General features: G+C 38.3%; 1 protein-coding gene across 1 annotated transcript; it reads left to right on the top strand.

The window, feature by feature from the left end:
- Positions 1–254: 254 nt before the first annotated feature.
- Positions 255–20,708, top strand: ccdc69 (coiled-coil domain containing 69). Its single transcript, XM_008420505.3, has 9 exons — positions 255–410; positions 9,530–9,593; positions 13,426–13,604; positions 15,295–15,382; positions 16,703–16,776; positions 17,342–17,443; positions 17,521–17,640; positions 17,722–17,819; positions 18,511–20,708. Exons 1-9 carry the CDS (start codon positions 390–392, stop codon positions 18,677–18,679), a joined length of 915 nt encoding a protein of 304 aa, XP_008418727.1. The 5' UTR covers positions 255–389; the 3' UTR covers positions 18,680–20,708.
- Positions 20,709–26,471: the final 5,763 nt, after the last annotated feature.

Raw genomic sequence — 26,471 nt, 5'->3', positions numbered from 1 at the left:
TTGTGCTATTAAAATGACACTATGTCCCTGGAAAATCCGTGATACTTTCCCTTTAAATTAAGTAACATAATTCATTAAAAACATACATGAAAGAATCAGACTGAATGAAAGACAAAGTAAAGAAAGAAAGGATGGAGGAAAAAAATCAAACTCCGCTCGGCACGTAATATAAAAAGCACACAAAATAAATACGTAAATAAATGTATAATACTTAGATTTACCGAGTGTCTTTAAATGCACCACGATAAGCCCCACCCCTTGGTCAGTGTCTACCGCGCTGCGTTCAAGTTTTTTTTTCTTCAATTTGAAAGTTTGTCATCAGCAGATCCGGAGCACCGGGACGGAGCACCGGAGAGAAGCCAACAGCAGAGCTCCGAGGTGGTGGAGGAATGGGCTGCAGCCACAGCAAGGTGAGAAACTCCGCTGCAAAGGATTAAAGCACCGCGGAGAGTAACAGGGGGAAGTTCGGGTTGTTTGTCAGAAGGATGCTTCTTAGCGGGCGGTCAGCGGCTGCTGCAGCTCCCGGTAAGCGGCGTCCAGAGCTCGGTTTGAGCCAACATATGTCAACCTTCATTTGTACCAGAACCAGGCGGACATACCGGAGGCTTTGGTCGGTTTCTGTCCAGCAGATAAAATGTGGCATAAGATCTGTGAACATCTGTTTTCAATCAGCTTCGTGTTTGAATCTCAGGGTTTTCCCACGCCTGCCTCCCCCCAGTCTCCTCTCCATATCAGTACTCCAGACACAACAAGTACGCTAAAATCTGTAAAGACAGCATTTTTTTTGAGATGAGGTATTTTAAAAATGAGAAATAAAGATGTAAAATACATTGCATCAACCTCGGCTTTTTCCTGCCTTGTTTTTAGTCTATAAATCATAAAACAAACCAAAACTCAAGCTCTCACTTTGGACTACATGTGGCCAGAACCTGAATGATACTTAACTTGATCCTGGGTCTATGGAGGAGTGAAAAAGCTAGTTTTGAGCCAAACGTCGTCCTCTTCTTCAGATTTTAAAGACCTCTGAAGGATCTGTAGTGGTGATAACGTGCTCTCCAATCTCCTACCCTCATGCCAGACTCTTACAGGAAGTTGTCATGGTTTGCAGACCCTGGCCTGCAGGGCTCCTGGCAATAATTTCTCCTCTCAGAGGGAAAACATGAAGTTTGACAGCTGCTGTCCTCCTCTGGTTATTGATAGAAAGTGACTCCATGTGGTGTCCAAAACTAGGCCCGTGGACCTGTCGTTGTAGCAGAATCGGACTTTGATTTAGATTTATTTGGATCTTTTCTGATATTGAACAGCTTCCATCAATCTGTAGTACTGCATTGTTCCTTTAAACAGCTTCCTATCGGTTTCATTTTATTCAAAAGTATTTTTAGATCATGTTTACTTCCTTCTGGAGCCCAGTGGCCCAGCTATATGTGAGATTGGAGACCTGAGAAATCAGACCTTTGTTTTAGGAAATGTTTAGGGTTTGATACATTGATGCAAAACTGTGGACAAAGTTGCAATTTACTGTTGTATTCAAAACTGTAACTCCTATCAAAATATCTGTTGTCCTCATTTATTTAGTGGATAACAGTCCACAGAAACAAAAAAATAACGTTGTATGGGTCAAAACTGGAATCAGGATGTCGGACTTCAAGGAAAACTAGATTTTGTTACTAGCTAGTAAGACCTTGATTGCTACATCTCTAATAGCTTCTTGTATTTCTTTCCAGACAGGCCTTTCTCTCCAGCGTTTTACATAATAATGTCACAGTTCAGTCCACAGTCGATGCAAATTCACTAATTCTATATTTCTGTGGATTAGAGTGTATTGTTTTTCTTTACTGTCCAATATTTTTTAGCACAGTTGAAGTGATCCTGCTGGCTTCACAGCACAGAGCTCCAGCATGTACCAGAGATTTTTGCAGCAGAGTGTGAGGCAGCTGCAACGAAGATTAGCACCTTGGCAGTCTGAGCTCATCGTGTTCAGGTGGAAAAAAAATAAAAATAAAGTGTGTGTATTCTCCTCTTTGGGCTGTAATGAGTTACTGCTCCAAGTGGAGGAGTTTTAGTACCTCTGGGGCTTGTTTATGAGTGGAGGCAGAATGGAGCTGGGGATTGTTGTATTGAGGTTGTAGTGCTCGTCTATTGTGGTGAAGAGATAGCCGAGCAAAAACGCGAACCTTTAATTTGCTAGTAAATCAATATTTCAACTCTCTTCTGTGGTTAGGAGCTGTGGGTTATATCTTGAATACAAACAGCTAAAATGATCTTCCTCTGCTGGGTGGATCGACTCAACCCTTCAGGTTTATTGCTGATGGGCTCAGGGTGAAATCACTGAAATATCAACAGGAGGCAGTAAAATGGTCTCGTTCCTCGTGAACGGCGCCTTGTTGCAGACCCTGCTGGCATTCAGATCAAAAGGTCAGACATGGATGGAGAAATATTCTCTTCTGTTGGATGAAAATAATTGCTTTTCTGTGGAAAGGTAATAAACAGCTTTTGTTTTTGAAGCTTTAAGCATCTTTGAATGTTGCTCTGAGAGTAGTTGGAACACACACACCTGAACTCTTGTGTATTTCTCAACCAAATCTGGAAACGCTAAACAAACCGACGATTTTCCACAGTTTGTCCTAAAGGAGGAACAGACTTTGTTTGGATACCATATGGAAGCTTCTGTAGTCTGGATGAGAAATGACCACGCTTGTCAGATCAAGAATGTTTCCATGCAGACTAAATTGATAAGAGAGAGCAGGGGTAAGATTGGGAACAGCTGCTTGATTTGGAACAATGCATCAGAAATCTCAGGAGATCTCTTGAGGAAAGGCATTTTTCTGGAACAGAATTGTTTTTGGGCGGTGAATTGTGAGGATCTGTCTTCGAGTTCAAAAAGTTTAACTTTTGTCTCTGTCACTTTAAGGTTGCACTGATAGATGCTCTTTCTCCTTTTTTGATTTGTTGACATACTGATTTGGCCACTTGGAGGCTTTTGTGCACATCTGCTTCATGATGATAAGTTTGAGAGCTTCTGTGCCGAGTTTCCAGAATGTTATTCTGGAGCACGTTGATTAGAAGCTGGAATAAACAGAGAAAATGTTCAGAAACCAACACAACACTCTTTAAACTTGGGTAGTCTTATTTGAATGTGATTGATCAAAACAGCTGAAGTTTTTAACATTTTATAATCCAGTTATCTGACGTCTGGAATGATTGAGCATGAATGTTGACCTGCTCTAAAAATTCCCCAATAAATCAAAATCCATTGATTATTTTTTAATCATCACTGATCAATGAACAATTTAGGTCAAACACTGAGTGGAAAAAAAAAGGTTTTCTTATTTATTTAATGCATCAAAACTAACTATTCAGAGATGGCTGCTTTGTTGCATAAATGAAAATAATCTTGTAGTTTCCTAATCAATTCAACCTGTTGTAAATTAAAGAAAAGAGGAAATCAACGTCTTCCAGGGAAAGCCTCATCTTTTCAACACCTTAAGAGCCGACAATTAGCGGGAAGATTTCAGTTGAAGAGAACAAAAAGGGATAATTTAGCCCTTAGCCTCCCTCCAGACTTATTTCTTCATCAGAGAAGCCGTCTCCAGAAGCTGTTGTGTAACAGGAAAGCCGGGTAAATCCTTGATAAGCTGAGAACAGAAGCAGGTCGGTCCAACAGGCTGATCGTCCCACCCTGGTGGATTTAACGGGATTATTCTTTGAAACAGACCAAATAAGTTCTGACATATTGGATGTAAACACAGTGCACATCACTCCTGCTTTAAAAAGGTCAGGCCCCTGTGACCCTAAAGGTTTTGGTGCATTCAAGTCCAGTCAGGTCAGGGAGACTGACGTCCGCCTTGGGTTAGCAACCTGGACCACATTGGAAAACCATGTATTGATCAGACATGTTTACCTTTAGGTAACAGTTCCAGCCTGGAAGTTTAATCCCTCTTGGATTGCATTTATGTACAGTCTGTCTGGTTTCCAAACAGAAACAGAATGCAGAAATCTTACATGAATCTTGGCAGACTGTGGGTTGATTCAGACCTGTCCAGCTTTTGTTCCTTGAATGCGATTCTGTTGTCACTGTTCCCAACCTGAAAACTATCTCTTGTCTCTGTTTGGGTCGCTGCTCACCAAATTGTTTAAAGAGAAACAAGACTTGGGCTTGAAGAAGAAGCTTGAAAGCTTCAAAGTTAAACAGGATGAATAAGTTTGGAGTATTGGGCTTAATTGATGACCTTGAAACTCTTCAGTACAGGAAACAAACAAAACAGGAAGTTTGACATTTCTTAGAGAGAATACAGACTTAATCATCCAACATGGAGGAACTAAAAATATGTGGGTGTTTTAGTCAAAGTTTATGTCTTGCAGCCATGTTTAATTTTTTCAGTACTACTGACCCATCTTGTAATATTGTCCTTTGAGAAAAGGATATTTTGATGATGGAACCACTTCACTTGTCCTCATTAAAAGGATACGTGTCTAAAGGAAAGTCATTTTTTTCTGATTTATCATCAGAGAAGTCTCTTTGCTTTAAAAAGCCCTTCATTTCTAAAGGTGAACAAAAGCATTTTATTTCTCAACTCATGGATAAACAAAATTAAAAATAAGTGTTTAGTTGTGATAATTTATGCTTTTACCACAATTTACTCTTATTGTTTTTTTATTATTTGTTTAAACATTTTAAAGTGCATCTATCCAAATATTTATCCATCTGTTGTGTTCTGCTTGGATGAGGCCAGGTAACTGTAGCAACAGGTTCCAGAGATCCCTTTACATAATTCCTCCTGGTAAATCTGAAGGCGTTCCCTGACCACGAGGAATATATACAGTAGAAACCAAATGTTTACACAGACAGTATAAAAGACATGTTGTTTTTTCTCACTGTCTGATATTAAATGAGACTAAACTTCCCCTGTACTTGGTCATTTTAGGTTAATATGCATGTCTGGTTTGAACTTTAGTCAGTTCCTCCAGAAAGCCATGAATCTTTTCTGATGTCCTGTCTTTTTGGGTTCTGCTTGGGAAACATGCAAATGTAAGGACTTATGTTACATCCTGCTTAGATTAGCCACTTTAGCCAACTCCTCTTCATGTGGAGAAGCGGTAACTAGACAGGATCAATCTTCATCCATGAATATACCAAGCTTTGCCTTTCAGAGAACATACAGAACTACCAGTAAGTTTGAGGATATGGGTGGCTAAAGCAATAATCATGCAAATGTAGAATTTAAAGCAGCTGTCCTCTCAGAATAAAACAGAAACCAGAGTAGATGCACTGCTGCTCCCTGATGTGCTGATGTCTACATGTTGAAACGTGTCGCTCCCCCTCTTCGTTCTCCCTCAATGCAAGACGACAACTCTTCGGGTCCTCTGCACTCACTGAGAGCTCAGACGTTTGGGAACGTTGTGTTAAAACCAAGGATTTGATCCCCTCAAAAAAACTGCAAAAATTTGTTTCTGAAAACAGCCCCAATTTTAGCTTGCAGTGTTGCACATAACTGCTAAAACAGCGTCTGAATCCTACATAATATATTTGGGAAAAACGGGAACAAAACGTCTTTCATCTTTTGAAGTCACCTACTTCAAAATATGTTCTTACAGTGGATTTAATTGTGAGAACCTCTGACACCCGAACTGCTGATTGTGTACAGACAACCAGCAGGGAGATGTTGGTTAGTTTGTGATGATGCTGGCTCAGAAGCTCAAGTTGTGAACCAGAACATCTGTTGTTTAGCAGATGTTTAATAATCATGGAGCAGATAACTGCTAGTAAACTCTGAAAATAATCACACACAGATATTCTCTAAGTGCTGAGCTTCTGTTCGGTCATAACAGGGGACCTTGTAATTCTTCAAAAGGAGCTGTGAATGAAGCCAAGCTGCTGCTTGATCTGCTCCGATTTTAACTCACCCTTTGATATATTTGACTCATCTTACGATGAGCTCTTAATGACCCAACAGTAAAACCTCTCGCAGTGAGCTGAGCCAGAGTTTTTATTTCTTTGTGATACGTTTCCTCTGAGTCACTGAGCTAATGCATCAGATCTCAGCAGGATGCGGTTCAGACTTTAATTTAGCCTGGAAGTTCTGTTTACTGTTTTCATTTGACTAAGCCTGCCCTATTAACCAATTAATCAATTAATCACATGGTAAAATAAAATGAGCTCAATAATTTCTATTCTGATTATTTTTGAAGAGCGATTTTGTTTAGTGACATCATGGGTGGCGTCGACTAACTCGCTCTGTCCTTGGTTACCTAGCAACAACCTCTTGAGTCACTTTTGCAACAGCAGTTTACTGTTTTTCCCTCGTGCTTCATAACTGCTTAAAAATAGACAAGCTGAAGTGAAAACTGGATAAAACAGGAAAGCTCAAATCATTAGTTTGGCAATATATTTAAACAAAAAGACATAAATAATTATTGATATTGACTGATATGCTTATGTTGTGATAAGTTTATTAGCCATGTTGTTTCATTTCTAGTAGTTAACATGCATTGAGTTAAGTCAAGTTTAGATACTTTAAAGTCTAGTTTTTAGTAAGAAGCACAAGCTAGATCTTGTTTTTAATGACCACTACAGTTATATAATAGTCCAGACTAAGTGAATGGAAATGTTTCTCTGGTAGATTTATTACTTTTTAATTATTTTTTTATGTTGAATTTATTTGGATCTTTGACATCTTTAGCTTTTTCTAAAAGTATTATGGTTTTAATTTAGCCCCACCTATGGCTTTTAAACAAGCCAATCAGCTGACTGCTGGATGTTCTCCCAGCCTGGTTACTGCTCTTAGCTGTACATTTCTGTGTGGTGAGGTTTGTTCTTGAAGGCAAAGCTTTGCTGAAACAGAAGAGTCTCTGCTGAGATTTACGGCCTTTATGAAGGCCAGGGCCCCTGCAAGAACACATGCTTCTCCTCAGCACCACCTTCTCCCTCCGCCTCCTTCTCTTTCTCCATGTCGATGTGTTTGAGCCACAGATATTTATTGTTCCAGCTCAGTTTGAATAAAGTGTTTATGTAAGTGTGTGAGGGGAGCAGCAGGTTTAAGGTGTGATTGTTTGACCTCTCTGTGTTTGACTGGAGAGATGATTTCTGTGAGTGTTTGGATCCACGCCTCACTGTGTTTGTGTTACAAAGTGCAGAGCTGGATGGGTTCTAGTCATCAATATCTATCATGTTTATCTTCTTTTATTTCTTGAAGTAATCCAGATCAACAACGTCTTCATTGGAGTCTGGACTGGGAGACAGAGGAGCTGTCTAGATTTGCAACGTTGTGTAAACTTAAAATGGGTTAAAAATAGGAAATCAAACGTGGTATCTAGATAACAGTGCTATCACCATGTACAGTTGTTGCTTTTTTCCTGCTGATCCACTGACCTTTAGCTACTGAGAATATCTGGTAATGATCAGGAGCTTTAGGCGTTGATGTAATCCCCTGTTCAGCTGATGTGTTGATTTTCCCTGTTTCTACCCTGTAGTCGACAACCTTTTGCACATTTGTTTAAGATCAAATGGTTCAAAAACAAATAGTCCATCGTGGTATGATAGATTCTGAATCAGTTCATATAATGTTCATATAGGACTTATTATAATGGCTGATTGTTCAGAGACATTTTTTTTTCAAGAAACCTGCTACCCATCAGTGTCTCCTCAACATTTGGAGACGCCATGAGCATTATGGTAACATCCCAAAGGCAGATTATGACGAGGCCATTAAAAATACAAATACTAAATTATTCTCTCACTGAAATAATGGTTCATTAGTCCGATAAATTATGTAAAGATTCTTACAAAACATAAACTGGGCTATGTAATAAAAGATTCCAGGTCATTTTTGTAATAGAGTAATTATTTTTTTTAATATTGTGATTTCTATTGCATTTGTTAGACATAATCATTGAAAGCCAGCAGCTAGAACACAAACAGTGGTCTGTTGTCATGCAGCCACTGAGGTTACATAATGCTTCAGTAAAAGAGGGAAAGTTACAGCTTTATTCATGTGGAGCACAATTAGAAACCTCCTACTCTTGTTCTGAGGATCAGGGCTTATTCTGCTCATCCAGCTGAACATTAGTCTTTAGTTTGTTGGGGTTAAATGATTGAGAGCAGTTCTGTTCAGGTTCTCTTTGAGTGGATCATCCTGGATGCACTGTGATCAAATTACATTTCCATCCTGAAATACCTTTTTATGCTTAAATTAACTAAAACACATCTATGGGTGACTCTCTAACATGCTTCGTCAGTTCATAAAATGTATTTTGAACTCTTAGAATGTCAGTAATGGTAGTTCAGTTCAATGTCCAGTCATAACTGTATCACAGTAGATACAATGCCAGGTTTGCTGGAGTTGCTTTTACAGACCACTATACAGTATCTTCATAACTACAGAACTGTGTCTGCATTGTCCCCAAAATGAGGGAAGCTCAGTCATCTTGCAGATTTCCTCCAGGGCTGCTCCTGGTCTCAATTCTGTTTTGTATTTATGAGCAGGATTACATTAAGTGTTTTGTAGATGATGCAGTTCTGTTGATGTCTTTGAGCTATAACCTTTAGGATGTGCAGAGACCTTCCAAGTTGAAAGTTTAGTCTCTGCATTTAGAGTTAAAGAATCTTGGTGGACGATTCCTAGATTAATCATGGCTTCATCTGCAGTAATGAGCTCCTTGCTCTTCTCTATTTCTAGTTTTGAATCACCTCACAAAGATAAGACCCCCAGTTTCCAAACTGGATGCCTTCTTTTCCGCAATATGGAATCAGTGAGATTGATTGACGGATCAGAGCTTCATCTGCTCCTGAGGGGGTTGTTCTGATCTGTTGCTATGAAGAAGAAGGTATCTTGAAAGGTGAAGCTCTCAATTTATTGGTCAATCTATGTTCCAGCCCTTCATAGCGGACAAGCGACATGGATCATGACTGAAACAAGATCTTGGGTAGAAGTTACTAAAAGGAGCTCCATCATCCAGGTGGAGTTATGAATAAAGTTCCTTTACATGAAATGGACTGGAGTGAGTTATCTCTTCAGGATGGTTTTTATGTGCCTCCTTTTGAAAGTTTTCTAGTACTTTCTGAAAGCGGGAGACCAAAGGGAACACACAGAACTTTCTAGAAAGACTACATGTCCTTTCTTCCATGGGAACTCCTTGGGATCTCTGTTCCCTTTATATACCTATTAGCTCTGCAATCCAATGTCAGATAAGATCTTCTATAGTAATTTATGGATGGATGATTGCATTTCACCTTATATAACAGTATTTTTTGCACAACATTGTCCCCATTTTGGATCTGGGAATCCTGTATTTCTTAGGGCACAGTGGAAACATTTCGTCTTAGTGTAAAATGTGCCGGCTTCAATTGTGAAACACCAGCAGATTTGTATCTTGCTGACAGCACACTGCTGATGGTTATCTGATTTATGATCACTTTCTGTCAAAACTGGTCCATCTTTACATCTGTGAGCAGAAGACTTGTGGAAAGTAAAGAGTCTCAAAAGGGAAAAATAAATTTAACTTGGACATCTTCCATTTTTTTTCTCTGCAGAAAAAGAGCAAAGGCAAGAAAGGAGAGAAGAAGCAGAAGGACAGCAGCCGTCAAGATGAAGGAGGTGAGTTTCCATCTGGTAGGGGAGGTGTCGTATCCAAACACATGAGGTGTGAAATAAAGTATGCTCTTTAACTTCTGATGGTCTGATGTTTCAAGACGAAACAAAAGTCATCTGTTCTTCAGTAGGTGTTAAATTAAGCTTAGAGGAACATTACACTGCTTCATTATTTACAGAAGAAAAATCTCAACAAAAACAGGAAATTGGTGTGAGAAAAAATTAAGTTCATCCTATTATCCAGCAGCTTGTTGATTCTCACTGAGCAGCAATAATTTCCTGGATGACGTTTCCAGCCTCCCACATTCTTTCACGTTGTGAAAGAATTTTGGCCCACTCATCTTCTCGACATTTCTTCAGTTCTTTGTGTTTGCAGGAATTTGTTTATTCACAGCTCTTTTAAGGCTGAACATTGCATTTCGGACAGGTTGATGTCTGGAGTTTGACTAGGCTATTGCAACACCTCGATTCTTATGTGTTTTACTCATTCTGTTGATTGCACTTTATGCAGGACACTTACAAGCTTTTGCTGTTGGACAGACGGCCTTATATTTGACTGTAGAACACTGTGGTACACGGAGAATCCATGTTCGACTTTATGACACAAGGCATCCAAGTGCTGTTGCTTTAAGATAAACTCAAGTACACTGCCATCAGCATCCCTCAACCACCACTGTTCATGACAGCTTGGTTCAGGTTCAAAAATGTTTTTGAGCATTTTGGCTAAACATGATAATGACCTCATTATCCTTTCCAGCTAATTTAGAAGTTATTTTTCACTTCTCTCAGGATGTTTTCATACCTGATAGTCTGGTAGACTTGGTTTGACTGGGGACCTAAACAGCAACATTTCTTACATTTTCAGCTGCTCTGACACTGCACTGTCAAATAATCCAAACCCTTTGAAAAGCCTGTGTACTTCCATTTGCCTGTGGTGGCATTGCACCAAGAACCACTGAGAGAAATGATACAGAAACCTCTGAAGAAGACATAAGAGTGTAACGTCCTTCTTCACAAAATGTAAACAAAAAATGGCTTAGCATAAACTTTTAGTAGTTGTAGGATTTCTCTTTTGTTGTTTGTAGAAGACCACAAGCCATTTCTCCTTCTAGTGTTGGACGTGTGCATTTGTTTTGGTTGTATTTACCCAAAATGCCCTGCCCTATAGTCTGCTTTCTGATTTTGGAGCGGTCTTTGGTCCGCTTGACATTCACATATCTGAACCACGCCGGGTTTCACTTCAACAGAGCAGAGACCAAGGTTTTTAAGCAGATCAGAGTTGGATTTCTTGATCCACATCAGAGTTTGATTGTGCATTCTTACCTCTCCAAATTACTCAGACCTTATAGGCAAGCAAACTATTGATTAGAGTGGAATACACAGGGCTAGTGTGAATTGTGCCCTTGATTGCTAATGCTGTCTTCCTGGCATTGTGTAAGCTCACTTCCAAAATGTTTCTTGAGGTGAATACTGTGACTATATTACTAGCTCCTGGGTTTTGTTCTCACTTTGTCTGCATTCTGGTTTAGTTTTTTGGTAAATAAAAAAATGACGCTGTATATTATAGCCTAGAACTGACAGAGCGTGAATCTTCCTTCCACCAAGACTTCAATGTGATCGTTTCAGAATGTGGTTTCCTTCTGACTGTTTCACTTCGCTTACCTTCTTCACTTCCTGTTTCTTTGAGAACTCCCACGGTACATGTTTGTGTTTTAGTTTGACACACTTTTATACCAACTGTATCAAACTTGGTACCAAGTGTATCAGGTTTGACACATTTTAGTTAGTTATTTGAGTTGTAATCATCACAGGTATTGATATTTTGAAATTTATGTTTTAGGGATTTTATTGTGGGAAATAGATTCTTCTAAAAGAGTTAATGTACCTGTAAGACCAAGGCTTAAAGATGAACTGATATATTTAAAAACATGTAAATGCAAAGGTTGAAAATTGGAAGCCTTTGGACAACATTTGTTAAAAAAAAAATCCCTCTTATTAGTGAACAGTGAAAATGATTACCAAACAACCTGTGAGTGTTTTTTTTTTTTTCTTTCTTCTTTGTGTGTGTGTTTTAACTGGGCTGTGGGAGCCTGAACCATCTGTAGTGAAATGTGACTCACAGTCAGTTAAGCTTCTCTCGTTTCCTAACTTCCTGCTGTTTATGAGCAGTTTAGACGACAGCGCAGAAACCACTCATTTCAGACAGGACATTCTGTCGTCATGCCATGAATCAGCTGCTGCATGTTCGCAGAAAGAAACGGCTTGTATATCTGTTTCTACAGTACACCGTATTCCAGTTTAAACACAGATTTATTAGGAAGTGTTTTCTCTCCTATGTTCACATTAAAAGGAGCAACTCTTGGTCTGTATATCTTTCAGAATAAAGTCTACTGAGGCCATTAGCTCACTTGCAGACAGGCTCTGACCTGTTTCCACCTCACTTTGTTCTGGGATTATCAGAAAAATACTATTTAATTTAAATAGCAGTGGGAGTTTCCTCTGTTTAAATGCCATCTGAGATTCATGTTTTAGATTGAAGTCTTTTAAGTTTGCACGTATTTTAAATTAACTCTGCCAGTTCATGTTCAGCGTTGTACCGTCATAATAACAGCTCTACTTGAGTTTGTGACAGTTTTTGTTGGGCTTACTGGGTTCATCAAAACAGACGACGTCATTGGAAATGAATGATCTGTGTGTGTTTGTGTGTTTAAAGTCATGTCCCTTCATGTTCATAATGTAATCAATTACAGTCAGGATCCCTTCCTGAGTGATGTAGGGCTGAGCTGTTGGAAATTTTGATGACTGATTTGTAGGATGATAACTAGGCTTAGGTTAAAACTTGATTTCGATTTTTTTTTATTGTTGTTTAGTTTTCTGCAAATGATGGATAGCTTCTGCTAAAGCTTATATTTCTGCTTCAAGAAAGCTGATTTATAATAAATTATATGCATGTCTCAATATCTGATCTTGTCCTTCCTCTCTTATCCTGTAAATGTCAAACTTATGACAAGTATTTCTGCTATAACCGTTAGCCAGGTGACACATTACAGATTTTCAGTGGGGGAGTGTGCACATGAATGAGTGAATGACTGTTGTGAAACACGTCCTCTGGACTTCATAAGGTACAAAGCTGCTTACCGCTTACCATTTCACAGTCATCACAGATTTTGAAAAGACCAGGTGTTCACTCTAACAGACTGGTTTTAGTTTCATGACTGAGACCGAGAATTGTACCTGCTGAATACAGACTGCAGGATTTATCCAACCAACTGAAGCCAACAGAACTCGGTAAACATTCAGGAAACAAACATACCAGTTGGTGGCGCTAATAGAAGATTTTCTCAAAATTCAGACAAGCATGCATTTCCACCTTCCTATAAAACAAAAGTTTATCCCACAAGTGAACACGATTTAGATGGTGTTGACTGTATGGTGTACGACTGATGTTGAAAGTTTGGAACATTTAAGTTTTTTGTGTGTGTATGTGTGTGTGGTTGTTTGCAAGTTTATAATGACTTTTAATGTTGGCTTTAATCTAAAAATCTTATTATTCATATCTTAACTGATCATTTCATTGTTGAACTTGATGGTACCAAAAACATGAATAATGTTTTATAAACTGGTTTAGTATGTGGAAGATATTTCAAACTGAAGCTGCACTGCTTTCATATGTTTTTGTTTATTATGTCTTAATTTTACAAACATTTGTTTTTGTTTTTTAAAGTGGGCTAGTGGTTCTCTAATCCTGTAAGGACCGTGTATAAGCTGTGCATGGGAACAAGGTAGTAGCTTTGCTTATTTTTTATTTTTTTTCTTACTGGTTTTTTTTTCCTCGCAGGTAAACGTTCGTCTAGTGACCTGGATGTTTGTCTTGAGAAGCAGCTGGAGCGTTTCGAGTGGCAGCTGAAGATTTTAAAGGAAGTGCTCTCAGCCAATGGGAGTTCAGAGAGGGCGGAGCTACTGAAACACCACACTGACGAAGACGTGTGCGCACTTGTTCTGAGCATCCTCGATAAGGTGAGAAAACACTGATTGATACTGAAAATACTTGCTAATTGTTAGACCTGTTGAATCAAAAATATCTTAAACGGGACCTGTCTGACAGCATGCTTAAATAAATGTAGGAATATATCGTACCTCAATGAGAAGAAATGAAGAACAGCTGACAAACAACGTTGTGTGGTGTGACATTTTCAATCTGAAAAAGGAAAGTTTCTAAGGCTTCTGGGCCTCCCACCAACTACATCAATAGTCATTGTCTACAAATCTTGAGTCATCAAGAGTCATTGTCTACAAATGGATAACGGGTGTAATCAGTCCCGTTAGTAGCTACTAGATGGTGCATTAGCTAACTAACAAGTGGCGACTTATTCAGGTGGTCTCAAAACAACCGGAACATTTAAAGCACTGTAAGCCTCAGTCACAGTGGGAGATTTAACAAGAAACAAACTGTGGGGAAGTTCCTAGGCCAAAACCATGATTGAGCCCCTCTCCACACACCCTTCCCCCCAAATAAACAAGACCCTGTTTTTATGAGGGTAACATAAACATCTTTATGAGCCCCCTGCCCCCAAAATTCAGAACATTATTCTGTGGACTGATCAGAGCAAATCTAAACTTTTTGAAAGTTTTGGTCTCTCAAGAGCCTCTAAATGGCTCCAAAAAAATCAAAATGGGATCTATTTAAAGTCTGGATGTGAATCTAATTAATACCATTAATGCCCCAAAACTTTGGTGGTGTGACTTTCTTCCACATTGATTTAAAAAACGTAGCGACAGTTATCACAAATGTTTGATGGATGTTGTTGCAGCCAAGTATTGCACAACCAGCTACCAGGTATTGGAGGCAATTACTTTCTGCACTGGGCCACATTAGTTAGATCTTTACATGGAACAACCATTGGTTAACTGCGCTTTGTATTTATTCAGTTTATGTTTGTCTAATATAAAATAGTTTTTATTGAAGTGAAACATTTAAGTGTTGAGGGAAAAAAAAGCAAAAACTGAAGTCTTTTAGGAGGTAACTATTTTTTCTCGGCGCTACATTTTTTTATGGTCAGGTAAAGGTAACCCTGCATTACAAAGCTTTTATTTCAGATCTTTTATAATTTATAGGCAGAACTAATGCACCTTTGTTCCTTCTTTCAGCATGTTGGCTTTTTCCTGAATTTAAAAGATCCTTATCATTTCAACTGTTGTAGCGACTTCTGCTTCTCTAAACCTGTCATGACTGTCACGGTTTTCAGTTTTGCCTTTCATGGGATTGTTTGTATGCAAGAAAATAAGCTGGGAGCTCTTGACTCTGCTCCGTAATCAGAAGCTGCTGTAATCCTGCAGCTTAAGTCATGTGATCTTCTGAGTTAGCAGCCAGGAGTTTGTTTACTCTGCATGTGATTTATGTTGTCAGCCACGTTTTACTGTCTGCCTGCGTCCTCGCTCTGACCCGGACAAAAATAAAACCCTGATTCAGCAGTAATCACTGGGTCCGTTTTGTATTTTGTCACTTCATTTGTCCGCTTTTCTCAAGTTTTTAAATAACCCTTCTAGCAAAAAAGTTTAATGAAAAAGAACTATTAATCCAGATTGCTTTAAAAGATGCTTAGACGCCTTCTGCTGTGCAGTTTCATAGTATAACTCACAATTTTCCCCTCTTTTTTCCTCCCGTCTTTCATTCTGTCGTGGAACTGACTCATCTCCGGTTCTGCAGGTGAGAACAGAGACGACAGCGGATCTGAACGTTCTGCATGAACGCAAAAGTAAATCAGCCGTAGAAGAACACGAGAGGCATGTTGAAGGTAAACATTCACTGTGTCACGGTTTTTGTTTCATTCATTCATTTGTCCTGCTCTCCGTTTGCATTCCTCTCGGGGTGGATTTTTCACGTCTGGGCTGTCGGTTCACATTTTTTGGGAATACTTTGTGAAGCCGTCGTGTGGGTGGATGTTAACACTTCTTTGTGTTTATTTGAATTGTCTCGTGTAGGAATGCATGAGAATTCCTCCATAGTTCCTGCGTGACTTTCTTCCATCTCCGTCACTATTTGTGGTTCACTACTCATCACACAGCAGAAACAAAAAATATATACATGATAAATGAGAAAAAACATGCATCAATAATTTTCTTTGTGGACTGTAATTGAAGATTAGTCACACCACTGAAAAAAGCGCAGCTTCCTTTGGACCACACATCACAGGAGAAATGGCAATTAACCTGTAAACAGACCTGCCAGAGAAAGATGGGCTTTTTTTTTTTTTTTTTTGCATAAATGTACATTTTTTTTCGCTTTTTTTTTTTTTTTTTCATTTGACCATTAAATGTTCATTCAAGAGTAATGCCACAAATAGTTTTTGATCACTTGAACTATTCAGACACTACTTTCATATCCACCGTTTAATCTTTAAATGGAAACCCTCTGCATTGACTCAAAGGTGTTTTGTCTGTTGTTACCTCAGCGCCTCTCGTGGCTTTGGTAGTTTGTTTTGTCTGTCTCACAATACAGAGTATTTAATCCCAAACTCTAGTTCACAGCAAGTATATTTCAACTCTTGAGTTTTTTTTTTTCCAAACTGAGATTGAATTGTCTTTTTAAGACATTTCAGGTCTCAGCTGCTCCCACCTGGAGCAGCTTTAGAGATAAATATGTACTTGCGTCGCTGCCAGAAGGCTTTTCCACCCTTGGTTAAGAAATATGTTTCTTATAATTTGTAGTTTTCAGGCAGGGACTGTTTGAGGCGTGACGTTTATTCTCTCTTCTTGCCTGATAAAGTGATGACACACGCTCCCCCGATTCCTAAAAGGAGAGAATCACCATAGAAACCAGGCCCTCTAACATTACTCAGCAGCATATTCATTCTTATATAAATTCATCATCACATAATTTTTTTTTTTTTGTGGAACTAACAAAAGGAAGTTGATTTTGGATTTTCAGAGAGTTGCTGCATTGACACCCTTCAAATTTCTATCTGAAAAGTTTCTGCTTGGAGTTTTTTTTTCTTTTCCCACACCCCTTCACGTCTGTGAAAATAGTACGGAAACCCATTTTACAGTACAATGTTTGCATGGTGTATTTTATCATGTGATGCTGCTGAAAATAAACGTCTTGTTGTTTCTTGCAGAGCTGCAGACCAAACATGAACAGGAGAAAACTGAACTGACAAAAAGGTTTCATGCGGCTGAAGAGATCCTCAAGGTAACTGTGTGAATACAAAAGGCACAAAGCCTCTTTGATATTGAGGTTTTAGTAAAGCTAAATGTCAGAATATGAAAAAAAATAAAGATGGTAGTGTTTATAACCCACTATCAGTGGTTTTCAAAGATTAAATAAAATCTTGTAGCTTTTTAATTGAAATTATTCTATCTTAAATATGAATTCTTACTTTCCATTAATTACATTAACTTGCAAAACAGAAAAGATTGAAGAATTGACATGGAACATTGTTTTGTTTAGTTTTTTTTCTAATTAATAAAAAGATAGAAATTATTAGAAGAATAAAATAAAAAAGGGACAGTCAAGATTTTGATTTAAAGGGAATACTGTTAGTATTCAGATATGACCTCGATTCAGATATGAATATGAATGAAGTCATTATGATTTTTAGGGAGATTTGTTGTGACTGAATCATAACACCCACCAGGCCAGTTAAAGAGGCAGGACAGCAAAATATCTCTGGAGATGACTGTGTATTATCACGTGAAACCGTGTCTGTTCTCACTAACTTTCTCTACTTGTGTTTGTAATGGTTCTCTACCTGAAGGCTGAAGTGGAGCAGTTAACGGCTGAGCTGCAGGTCTACAACGAGTTGAAGAAACGAGTTGAAGAGTCGACCTTTAAAAAGAATTTGCAAAGAAATATTCAGGTAGTTTTGAACACAGCAGGAGGAAATAAAGCACAGAATTCTTAAGGTTTTACTTAAAAATATTCAATATTGCTCAGGAACATGGCAGCCCAGGTGCATTCTGGGAGTCTGAGCAGGAGTCTTTGCTGTTTGTGATTGAGATGAAGGCTGAGCGTGTGCAGGAGCAAAACAGGAAGCTGCAGCAGATGGATGAGCTGGTAGGTTCGAAGAGTTATAAGACTGGAACTCCTTGAGCTCTTGAAGGTCCCACTGAAGATGTTTGGTTTTCCTCTGTTCAGGTGGAGAAGAATCTGTCTCTGGAGGACCAGATCGTCCACGTCCTGCAGCAGAACGAGGACCTGAAGGTCCGGATAGACAACTGCCAGACCCTCATTCAGTAAGTGTAAATATGGGGCCATCTGCTGGCCAGGCCAACTTCCAACTAAAGTAACAAGAACATTTGTATTGAAGAGGATTCAACAGCTTTGTCTCTTGTCAGTTAATAATCACAGTTTCATATTGGCAACCTTAATTTATTTATTTGGAACACAAAGGCTCTTTTTTGTGTAAATTTTATATTTGTTCCACTTTGCTCTCAAGGTAGACATTTAAATATAAATATGTAAATACATTAGGAAATAAAAAGAAATTCTTCTGCAGTTTTGTCTACCACAGTTTTTCCTTCCTTTTGATTTTCCATTAAAATACTTTGATCCAGCTCTGTGAACGGCCAAATGCTTTAGCAATTTTCATTTGTGGTTTCCCCTCTTTGTGTTTGCTGTCACTAACTTTCTGCTGACCAGATGTTGAGTCAGTCTTAGCATAACATTTATGTATTATACATCATTTTTTTATTAGTTTTGTGTAACATTTTGAGGACACTAAATTTTGGGTTTTCTGTAGTAGTACTTTGCACCGAATGTAAAGAATCTATAACAGATGAGTTTCAATTTTTTCTAAGTTTATTAACTTCACTAATTTTTATCAAGGAGAAGTTTATCAAAATAGACTTTGTGCAAAAATGATCAGAATACAACCAAAAATAATAATTTTAAACAGTTGGTAATTTTCCTTTATCTGTTTTCTAGGCAGTTTTCAAGGGAGCAGCAGGACCTGAAGGTGGCGCTAGAGAGACAGATGGCAGTAAACCAGAATCTTTCTCAGGAAAAAGAGCAGCTGATGTTCAAACTGAGACACAGAGATTCATGTCCAGGGATCCACCTGCCCGCCATGATGCAGGAGATCGCCCCCAGATGACCCTGACCACACACACACGAGTCTCGAGGCGGGACTCTGAATTATCTGACCTGGTTTACTGCTCGGGGTGTGAGACTCGGACTGAGCTGTCAACCGTCTGGGATCCGGTTTAAAGTCTCTGGAGCAGCACAGCAAACGGATCAGGGCAGGATGTTAAAAATGGGACACAATTTGTCCGTCTGGCTGAATGTGTGTGCCGTCACACAGGCTGGTGGATTTGAGACTGTGAGCACATTCTGCTTAGAGTTGTACAGGTGTTTTTTTTTTTGTTGTTGTTGTTTTTGTATTTCATTGCATTGTAGTGGTTTCTTTAACTGAGAAAGGAGAAAGCCAATCAGTCTCTGATACGAGCTGACAGGTAAAGGGGATTCAATGCCTTAAAATATCAGGTCATCCTGGATTAAACTTAGTTTTCTAATGTTTCCAGCAGGGTAACATCTCCGAACTCATAACCAGCACAAAGCTAAAACTCGCAGCTTTATTTCTTATGTTTTTGCAAAACATTGTTTCATACTTCAAATACTTCATAAACGGTGGTAAAACTCAACAAAAATTATACTATATGAGAAGCTAAAACCAGTTTCTCAAATCCAATTTTGATGTCAGTTAGCTTTAAGCTTTGGGAATTCTATATTATACATTTTCACTTTTTCTTTTCTGCCAAAACGTAACCTGATCAATGTGCTCTTTGAAATGTCTGATATACTGATCGTAATATGTTTTTTTTCTGATGGAATAAATGCTGTTACTTACAGACTTATTTCACAGTAATGACTTAGAGACTGAATCATCTATTGAATCTTTATCTAAATGTATTGGTCCATCTTCTGGGCTTGGAAATAAAGTGCCTTGTTTGTTAACGTACAGACTTTCTGCTTTAGTTTCTCACCGGTGGACGTGCCTCTTCCCTGCAGAGCTCTGACGGTTTTGAAGGAATCTGTTGCCGCATAAATTTGTTGCACAGCTCTTGTTCATGTTAGAAAGTAGTTCAGGATTTTGGTTGTAAAAGAGTAACAGATTTCTTTCACTCAGGCATGGCAGATTGTTGATGGTCATAAAATATAAGCAATCAGCCTTTGACCCACTGCAGATCTGCCATGTTGGATCCAGTTTTTGGACTCTAATCTGTGCCTTCATGCCATGCTGGAAGGTTTGATACCGTGAATTGAATAACTGTACCTTTTCATCTTTTTTTTTTTTTTCCCCCTGCAAAGCCATCCTTATTCCCTAGCACAACATGACACCAATGTCCCAAATCCCTCTTGTGCCTCTGGGATATATTCTTATTTTTTGTTATTTTACTGGATGTTTAAATTTGTTGCATTTCTATTCAAAGTATTTTACGTGATTTTGGATAGCAAATTGCAACATTTTGTGCTTCACGTTGATCAATATTTTTCTTTACTTGCTTCATTGAACCACCTTAAGTTATGCTAATGTGCTAGCTGTGCTGCTTATGGATGGTAATGTGGAGTTTTGAATGAAATGCATGCTAATATTACAGCAGCAGTTTGTTTCAGAGCTGAGGTCAGTAATGCTTCTGTTTGTTTACCAGTTTACTCAATTAATTACATTTAGTTAGATGGCACATCTGCTTAATGGTAGCTTGCTAGCCTTGTTTTGTTTGTTTTTTTGCTTTTATTTAATGCATATTATTAGCATTTACTATCCCAGTTTATGATCAGGACATACTTGTTAGCTATCATAAAACAATCACTGTATTATGCTGCATTTGTATTTTTTTTAAACCATTTAGGTTTTTGTATTTGACATATTTGTTGCCTAAAAAAAAAAGATAAAGTTGTCAGTGTTTTGTCAGCTCTGTCAATATGCACCAGCACTTTGACCAGGTTTCTACAGGAATTTGTACTATAGACTTGTTTTTTGGTGTGTTGTACAGCCTTGAATAATATTTCTGCTTGTTACAAAAGTGCTTTTTATCTTTTCTCAGCAGATAGTGCAGCTGATTGTTTTCATGTAGATACTTGTACTTTTTTTGGCTTTCAAAAAAAATAAAAAATGAAACTAAGTTTGATTTTATCCATTGCTGTTGAGGTCCAGTCATCATGAACATCATGAACTATAAAGTCTGACCTTTTATGTAGATTTATATGTTCTTGGAATTATACTTATAATTACTTATTATAATTTTGGACATACAAAATTAGACATTTCTATATCCTACATCCCTAGTCTTCAAAATGCATCCACGTTTTAACCCTGAAGTTTTATTCTTAAAGAAGTTGCCTGAATGTCTGTCAGTGGATGTCAAAATGCCCATATGGATGACCTTATTTTGCTAAATTTGTAATTCAAGAACAGTTTCTCAAATGACTCATTAATTGTAAAATCAATGTTCCAGAGCTGTTTGAAAATGTTTAACACCACTTTTGTTTCTCATTTCATTCTCAAAAGTTAATGTTGGATAATAAAACTCAAATTTAGGGAATGAAATCTTTCTTTCAAAATTCAGAAAAAGGCCCAAAGCACTTTGTCAAATGTTAATCCTTTAATGAGTCTAGATATTTCCGGAAAGCTGTTTCTTCCCAGGGATACATCCCAGTTAGTTAGAAAATACATTCTGATGTTTGTCAAATAAAAACATGGACATTAATTTAGTGAGAGTATATAAAGGACAGGATTACATAATTTGCTGTGGTGACCCCTGTATTGAAAAGTCAAACAAGAAAAAGTTGATCTCGTATTTTGCGTTCAATTATACTTCAATAAATCTTTATAAAATGCAATAGAATCCTTGATCATGTTTGTCTTGATAGATAAATATACATTTTGATCATGATTTATAATCCTCTATTAAACAATTGTAAGAGGGATCATTTACTCATTTTTAGTGAAACTCACTGGCTCCTGTATGTTGATATAAATTGACTACAAAACAAAGAAAATGTGATTTCCACTTTAAATGCCTCTGATTATCATAAGGAAAAGGCAAGATTGTCAGCAGGGATCCACAGAGGACAAGGACTATGGGGAGAAAGTGTTGTAAGTGTTTAAAGGACCAAAAAGTAACTCAAAATTCACCAAATAAGACAAGTACTTCGAGCTAAGAATATCCTGAGTAAGGTTTAGCTAAACTTAAAACAAATACTCATCTTCAATGCCAGACTTCAAAAATATGTAATATACAGTCTTGACCGCTAGGTGGCGGCAGGTGGCAGTTAATTTGTTGAGTGTTTAGTTTCATGCTGATAATTTTGCCTAGATCAGCTATTTCAGTTCCCCAGCCGCTTTGTAGTAAAGAGACAGATCCTCCGGCAGCCTGACGGGGACAGTGCAGGTTCTATTTGTCTTAAACAAGAAAACAAAGGATGAAGCCTGGCTTTTTATCTGGTGTCTGTCAGAGAAACAATGTTTGGTTGCTATTTTTGCAAAGTAGTTGTGCTTTTGTTCAGTTAATTTTATACTATGTTTACGGATGAAAATGAATCAAAGCATGAGATAATTCTACCTGTTTTTGGTCAGATTAGCTTAATTTTGTCTCCAGGGGGCGCTGCACTGCACAAGCAGGCTGTTTTAACAGGCTGCTTTACATCAGACTAATAAAGATTTAGAAAACTGAAATGTTGGGATTACAAAAGGTATGTTCAGGTACTGTACAGTATTTGGACTCAGTCCTTAAGCTGGAGGTCTTTACTGCGTCAGTGGAACATGGCCTGAAGGTAGAAAGCCAGTGGTTCTGCTGGGGTGTCAAGGTAACTCACGTTTCTTTCATTGTGGCCTTGATCTCATCTGCATTGTTGGTTCTGGTGTCCCTCTTCACCTTGACAATGGATCAGGTTGGTTTGCTGGTCAGTTAAAAAAAAATTATACTGTGATCAGGATTGTATTGGCAATTTGGTCATGGGTCAAGACCAATTGGATAAAATCAGAATTGCTGTAAAGTTTGGGAAGCACAAAATGCTATTTCCGTTTTTACAGTTGCACTGAATTTAAACGGCTGACAAACAAAAACACATGCTGTAATCTCCCGCCCTTCTCCCGCAGTCGTAACTGATTGTGGAAACTTCACAGCTTATTCTGTAGCTCTCCACTGTTCCCCAAAATCGGTTACCTCTGTTGCTTGTACACCTTTCAATTCTCTCACTTTTTTTCTTCCACCAAATTTTATTTATGCTAAGAGCCCCGTACCATCCACTGCTTTTAGGAATGACCTGCTGTTGCTTACTCTCCTCATAGAAGGTGCAATTGACTAATGGACACAGCCTACATGACCATGTAGGATGCAGAACAATATTTCTGTGATAAATAAATAAATAACTTTTCTTATTGGGTATGAGAAGCTAACTTCTGAGTTTTCAACAGCTGAATTAAATAAACATAATGAAACATTCAGAATATGCATATCTAGGTGTAATCCATGTATATGATACATGAATTCAATTCAGTTTCTAAAACAATTTAACTTTTTGGTAGTATTCTGATTCACTGGATGCACCTGCAAAGAAATGCAGCTGAACAGCTTGAACTGAAAAACCCATTTCAAATAAGCTTAAGTCAGCAGGAAGTTGGTCTAATGTCCACCGAGGTGTTTGTGTTTTTGCAGCTATGGGTCAAAGCCTCTGCTGTCATGTCACAGCTTTCCCATGACTCCACACAGACACCTGGAAACACCTGAAGAGCAGACAAAGTGCTGCTCAGATGAGCGAAACAAGCTGAAATCCTCACAGTTCTCCTTTCAGTTCGTCCGTGTCAATCTAATTACATTTTTAGTGCTAAATTTGACTTCATTAATTTTGCTGTGTTGTAATCAGGATCAGAACTACATTTTCTAAAATGTCACGTGGTACAACAGTAACCACCTTATTTAGATTTAAGTCTTAAATGTTTTGCTGTTTGTGCCAAATGTGAAATATAAATCCTCCAAAACCCAGCAGTCATAAACATTATCTTCTCAAACATCTTTGAGATTTATGTTTTACCTCCTGACATGAAGAACATGATTCATTGAGATGCAGTTGGATAACAAATGCAGTAACTCTGGTTCTGTGCATCAGCAACATAAGCTGCCTTGTAAAACCTTTTTCAGTTTGGGTCCAAACATTTCTGGTCATGAGTGTCGATCCACTCATGATCTACATGATTTGCGTCTTAACTACATTTTTAAGGACATCATCTATCAGTCCTTTTTCCAGCATGGAATGGCAATTTTGCCAAACAAGAATTGTGAATAACTTTTAATTTGTTGGAGGGACAAATTTACACATCCGCAAATATCCACTTAACATTTGATGAAACGTCTCTCAGGAAGGTGCACCTCAATTACAGTCTTTCTGTAAACATTAACAAACTCATGTCATATTTCTGGATATTTGATTAATTTTAAAACCCCATCTGGAACCACATCTGTATTTAATGTGATTCTAAGCCTAGTATTTTAGGGGTTGAAGTTGGTGCTTTGAAAAAGCCTCCCTAGAAAACATGCATCCCAAAGCTAGGTTGAATGAAAACTGTCCTGCTAGAGCATCCAGTCATGTCCAAGTTTCAGGCATCTAAGCTGTTAGTTTGTGATGAAGCTGAACAATTATTTGGTAAATGTGACAAAAATTAACCCATCCACATTTTACAAGACCCCCAGTCCAACTAGACGCAAAATAGCCCCACATCTTGATGCTGCCACCACCGCTGTAGTTCACAGTTGAGGCATTCCTTTTTAGCACAACAGTTTTCTTGCTTGGCTTATAAAACGGTTTGCAGAGGAGATTTAGCTTTGAAAATCAAAACTGCAGTCTGACAACCAGCAGCTGGACTACAGTATCATCACAGCAGCAGTTTGCCCTCAGCACTTGTGCTCCAGCTCGCGTCTTTACATTTTTAAGTGCCCTTTTCACGAGGAAGGATTAAAATGTGGAAGAAAGAAATTTGCAGCTATTTCCTGTTAATATCTTTCCGTTGTTGGGCACTAATGAGGAGGAGTCGCCCCTTCACTTTCAAGAGGGCTTAGCAGCAGTTAGCAACAGCTCCAGGCTGCAGGACAATAATCGCACTTTAACTCAGCCTCACAATGACTCACACCGCTTAATTCTCCTTTTCAGAGCCGCCGGTGGAACGCCAGAGGCAAAATTAATAGATGCTAATGGCTGCCTTCCATCAAAGCAGAGCAGGATCCAAATATGCAAGTAAGGCCTATTAATTAACATGTGGAGCGGGCGGGGGAGATGGGGGAAGCGGGACGGGGAGGCAAAAGGGGCACTGTGGTTCACACGGGCCTCTGCAGGGCAGCCCATTCAGACCGGAGGCAGGGGGCCTTTGAGGGGCTTCCCGGGCCACAATTAGCGGCTCCTGAATGGGCTGGCATTTGTCCTGCAGGTCCCAAAGCTGCAGAGGAAGAGACAGGTCCGGGCCAAGCCTGGGCCTGGACTGGGCAGCGTAGGCTGAAACCAACATCTGGGCCTGGACTGCACGGCCGAACCAGGCACCAGAAACGATGAATCCAAACTGTATGTTTGAATCCAGGCAGGGTGGATGGACCAAATCAGGTTTTCTCACCTAGGCTGTACTCAGGCAAAATAAGAGCTTCATCTTTGTTCTGACAAAATTTCAACATTTAAAATCTCATATTTTTGTAGCAACATTTAATAAAACTAGGTTTTCGGAACCAAGAGCCATTCAGTCGTTACCAAAACTTCAAGTTTCATCAGACATCAGTTTTTAAGTCAAGCTCTTTAACTCATCAGTGGTAAATCCTCTGCACTGCATTGTTCCCCTGCACCTCAGTAACAGGTGCAAAAGCTGAATAACTTATTTACAGCATGCAGCCCTTATTAATACTCTGTTTCTGTAAAATAAGCTTTTCAGATATAAACTACAGAATTTCAACTAATATTGACAGATTTCAGTGTTTAACATTTGAGAGTCAAGGGAATTTTATTTGTTTATAGAAAAATCTGTTCAAAGAGGTATTCCCTTTTGTCTAGTTTTTACATAAAACTCCTCTCAGGGAACTTTTCACAACAAATAAAGTTCCCTTCTGAGAAAAAAACCAAGACTATTTTAACAAAGTTGACTTGTTTCTCTGACAACTTGGGATCAACATATAGTGTGTGAAACATTTTTTTTCCTGCTGGTACAGAAAGGATATGTGGGATAATCTAAATCCATAAATCCGTCCTAAAGACCCAAAATATGTTTTCATGATGGTTTTATAAAACAAGAAACTCTTTCCTCTGCCATTTGATTTGTTTTCATGTTACTTATTTATTGTTGTCTTTTTTCTTTGCATTAGCATTTTTATTTTATTTACGTATTTAATTATTTATTAGTTGGTACTATATATACAGCTGTATTGTAAGATGGGCTGGTTTTTGGTACTCAGATAGTTGCCGTTACACACTAGTGTTGCACTTTAGGGAAGTTTTAACAACTTATGATGGTAAAATGAAATACATTAAGTAGTCCGACTGATCTTAACTTCTGACATGCTGTGGGACATTAAGAGAGAAAGGTTCTGCTTGGTGATGTTAATCTAAACCAGTTTAATACTGCAAATATGTTTTGTGGTTTCCTGCTGGATCTTATTCAACACTTTTCCTCTGAGTTTTGTTTCATTTTAATTGTTTTTATTTGTTTTCTGTTACTTTTATTGGAATTAACAACCCAACTGCAAAAATAAATAATTTGATATAATTTTATTTCTTGTATGCCTTTTTATTATTATTATTTTTAAATGGTTTACATTTGTATTATTTTCATGACTGAAGCCTCGGATAAGTTCCAGCTGAGTTTGTCGGAATCAATTTTGACGGATGTGAAGTTAATTTGTCGACATTAGTCA

The sequence above is a fragment of the Poecilia reticulata genome, chromosome 10 (assembly GCF_904066995.2).
Source record: "Poecilia reticulata chromosome 10, P_reticulata-male-v2, whole genome shotgun sequence".
Classification (NCBI taxonomy): Eukaryota; Metazoa; Chordata; class Actinopteri; order Cyprinodontiformes; family Poeciliidae; genus Poecilia; species Poecilia reticulata.
This window is presented reverse-complemented; position numbering and strand designations above follow the sequence as displayed.

Bases quoted from the DNA above. Each gene is read 5' to 3' on its own strand.
- ccdc69 (XM_008420505.3), top strand. From the start codon at position 390: ATGGGCTGCAGCCACAGCAAG. The intron at 13,605-15,294 runs GTGAGAAAACAC...CCGGTTCTGCAG, and splicing joins TTCTGAGCATCCTCGATAAG to GTGAGAACAGAGACGACAGC. The intron at 17,820-18,510 runs GTAAGTGTAAAT...TCTGTTTTCTAG, and splicing joins AACTGCCAGACCCTCATTCA to GCAGTTTTCAAGGGAGCAGC.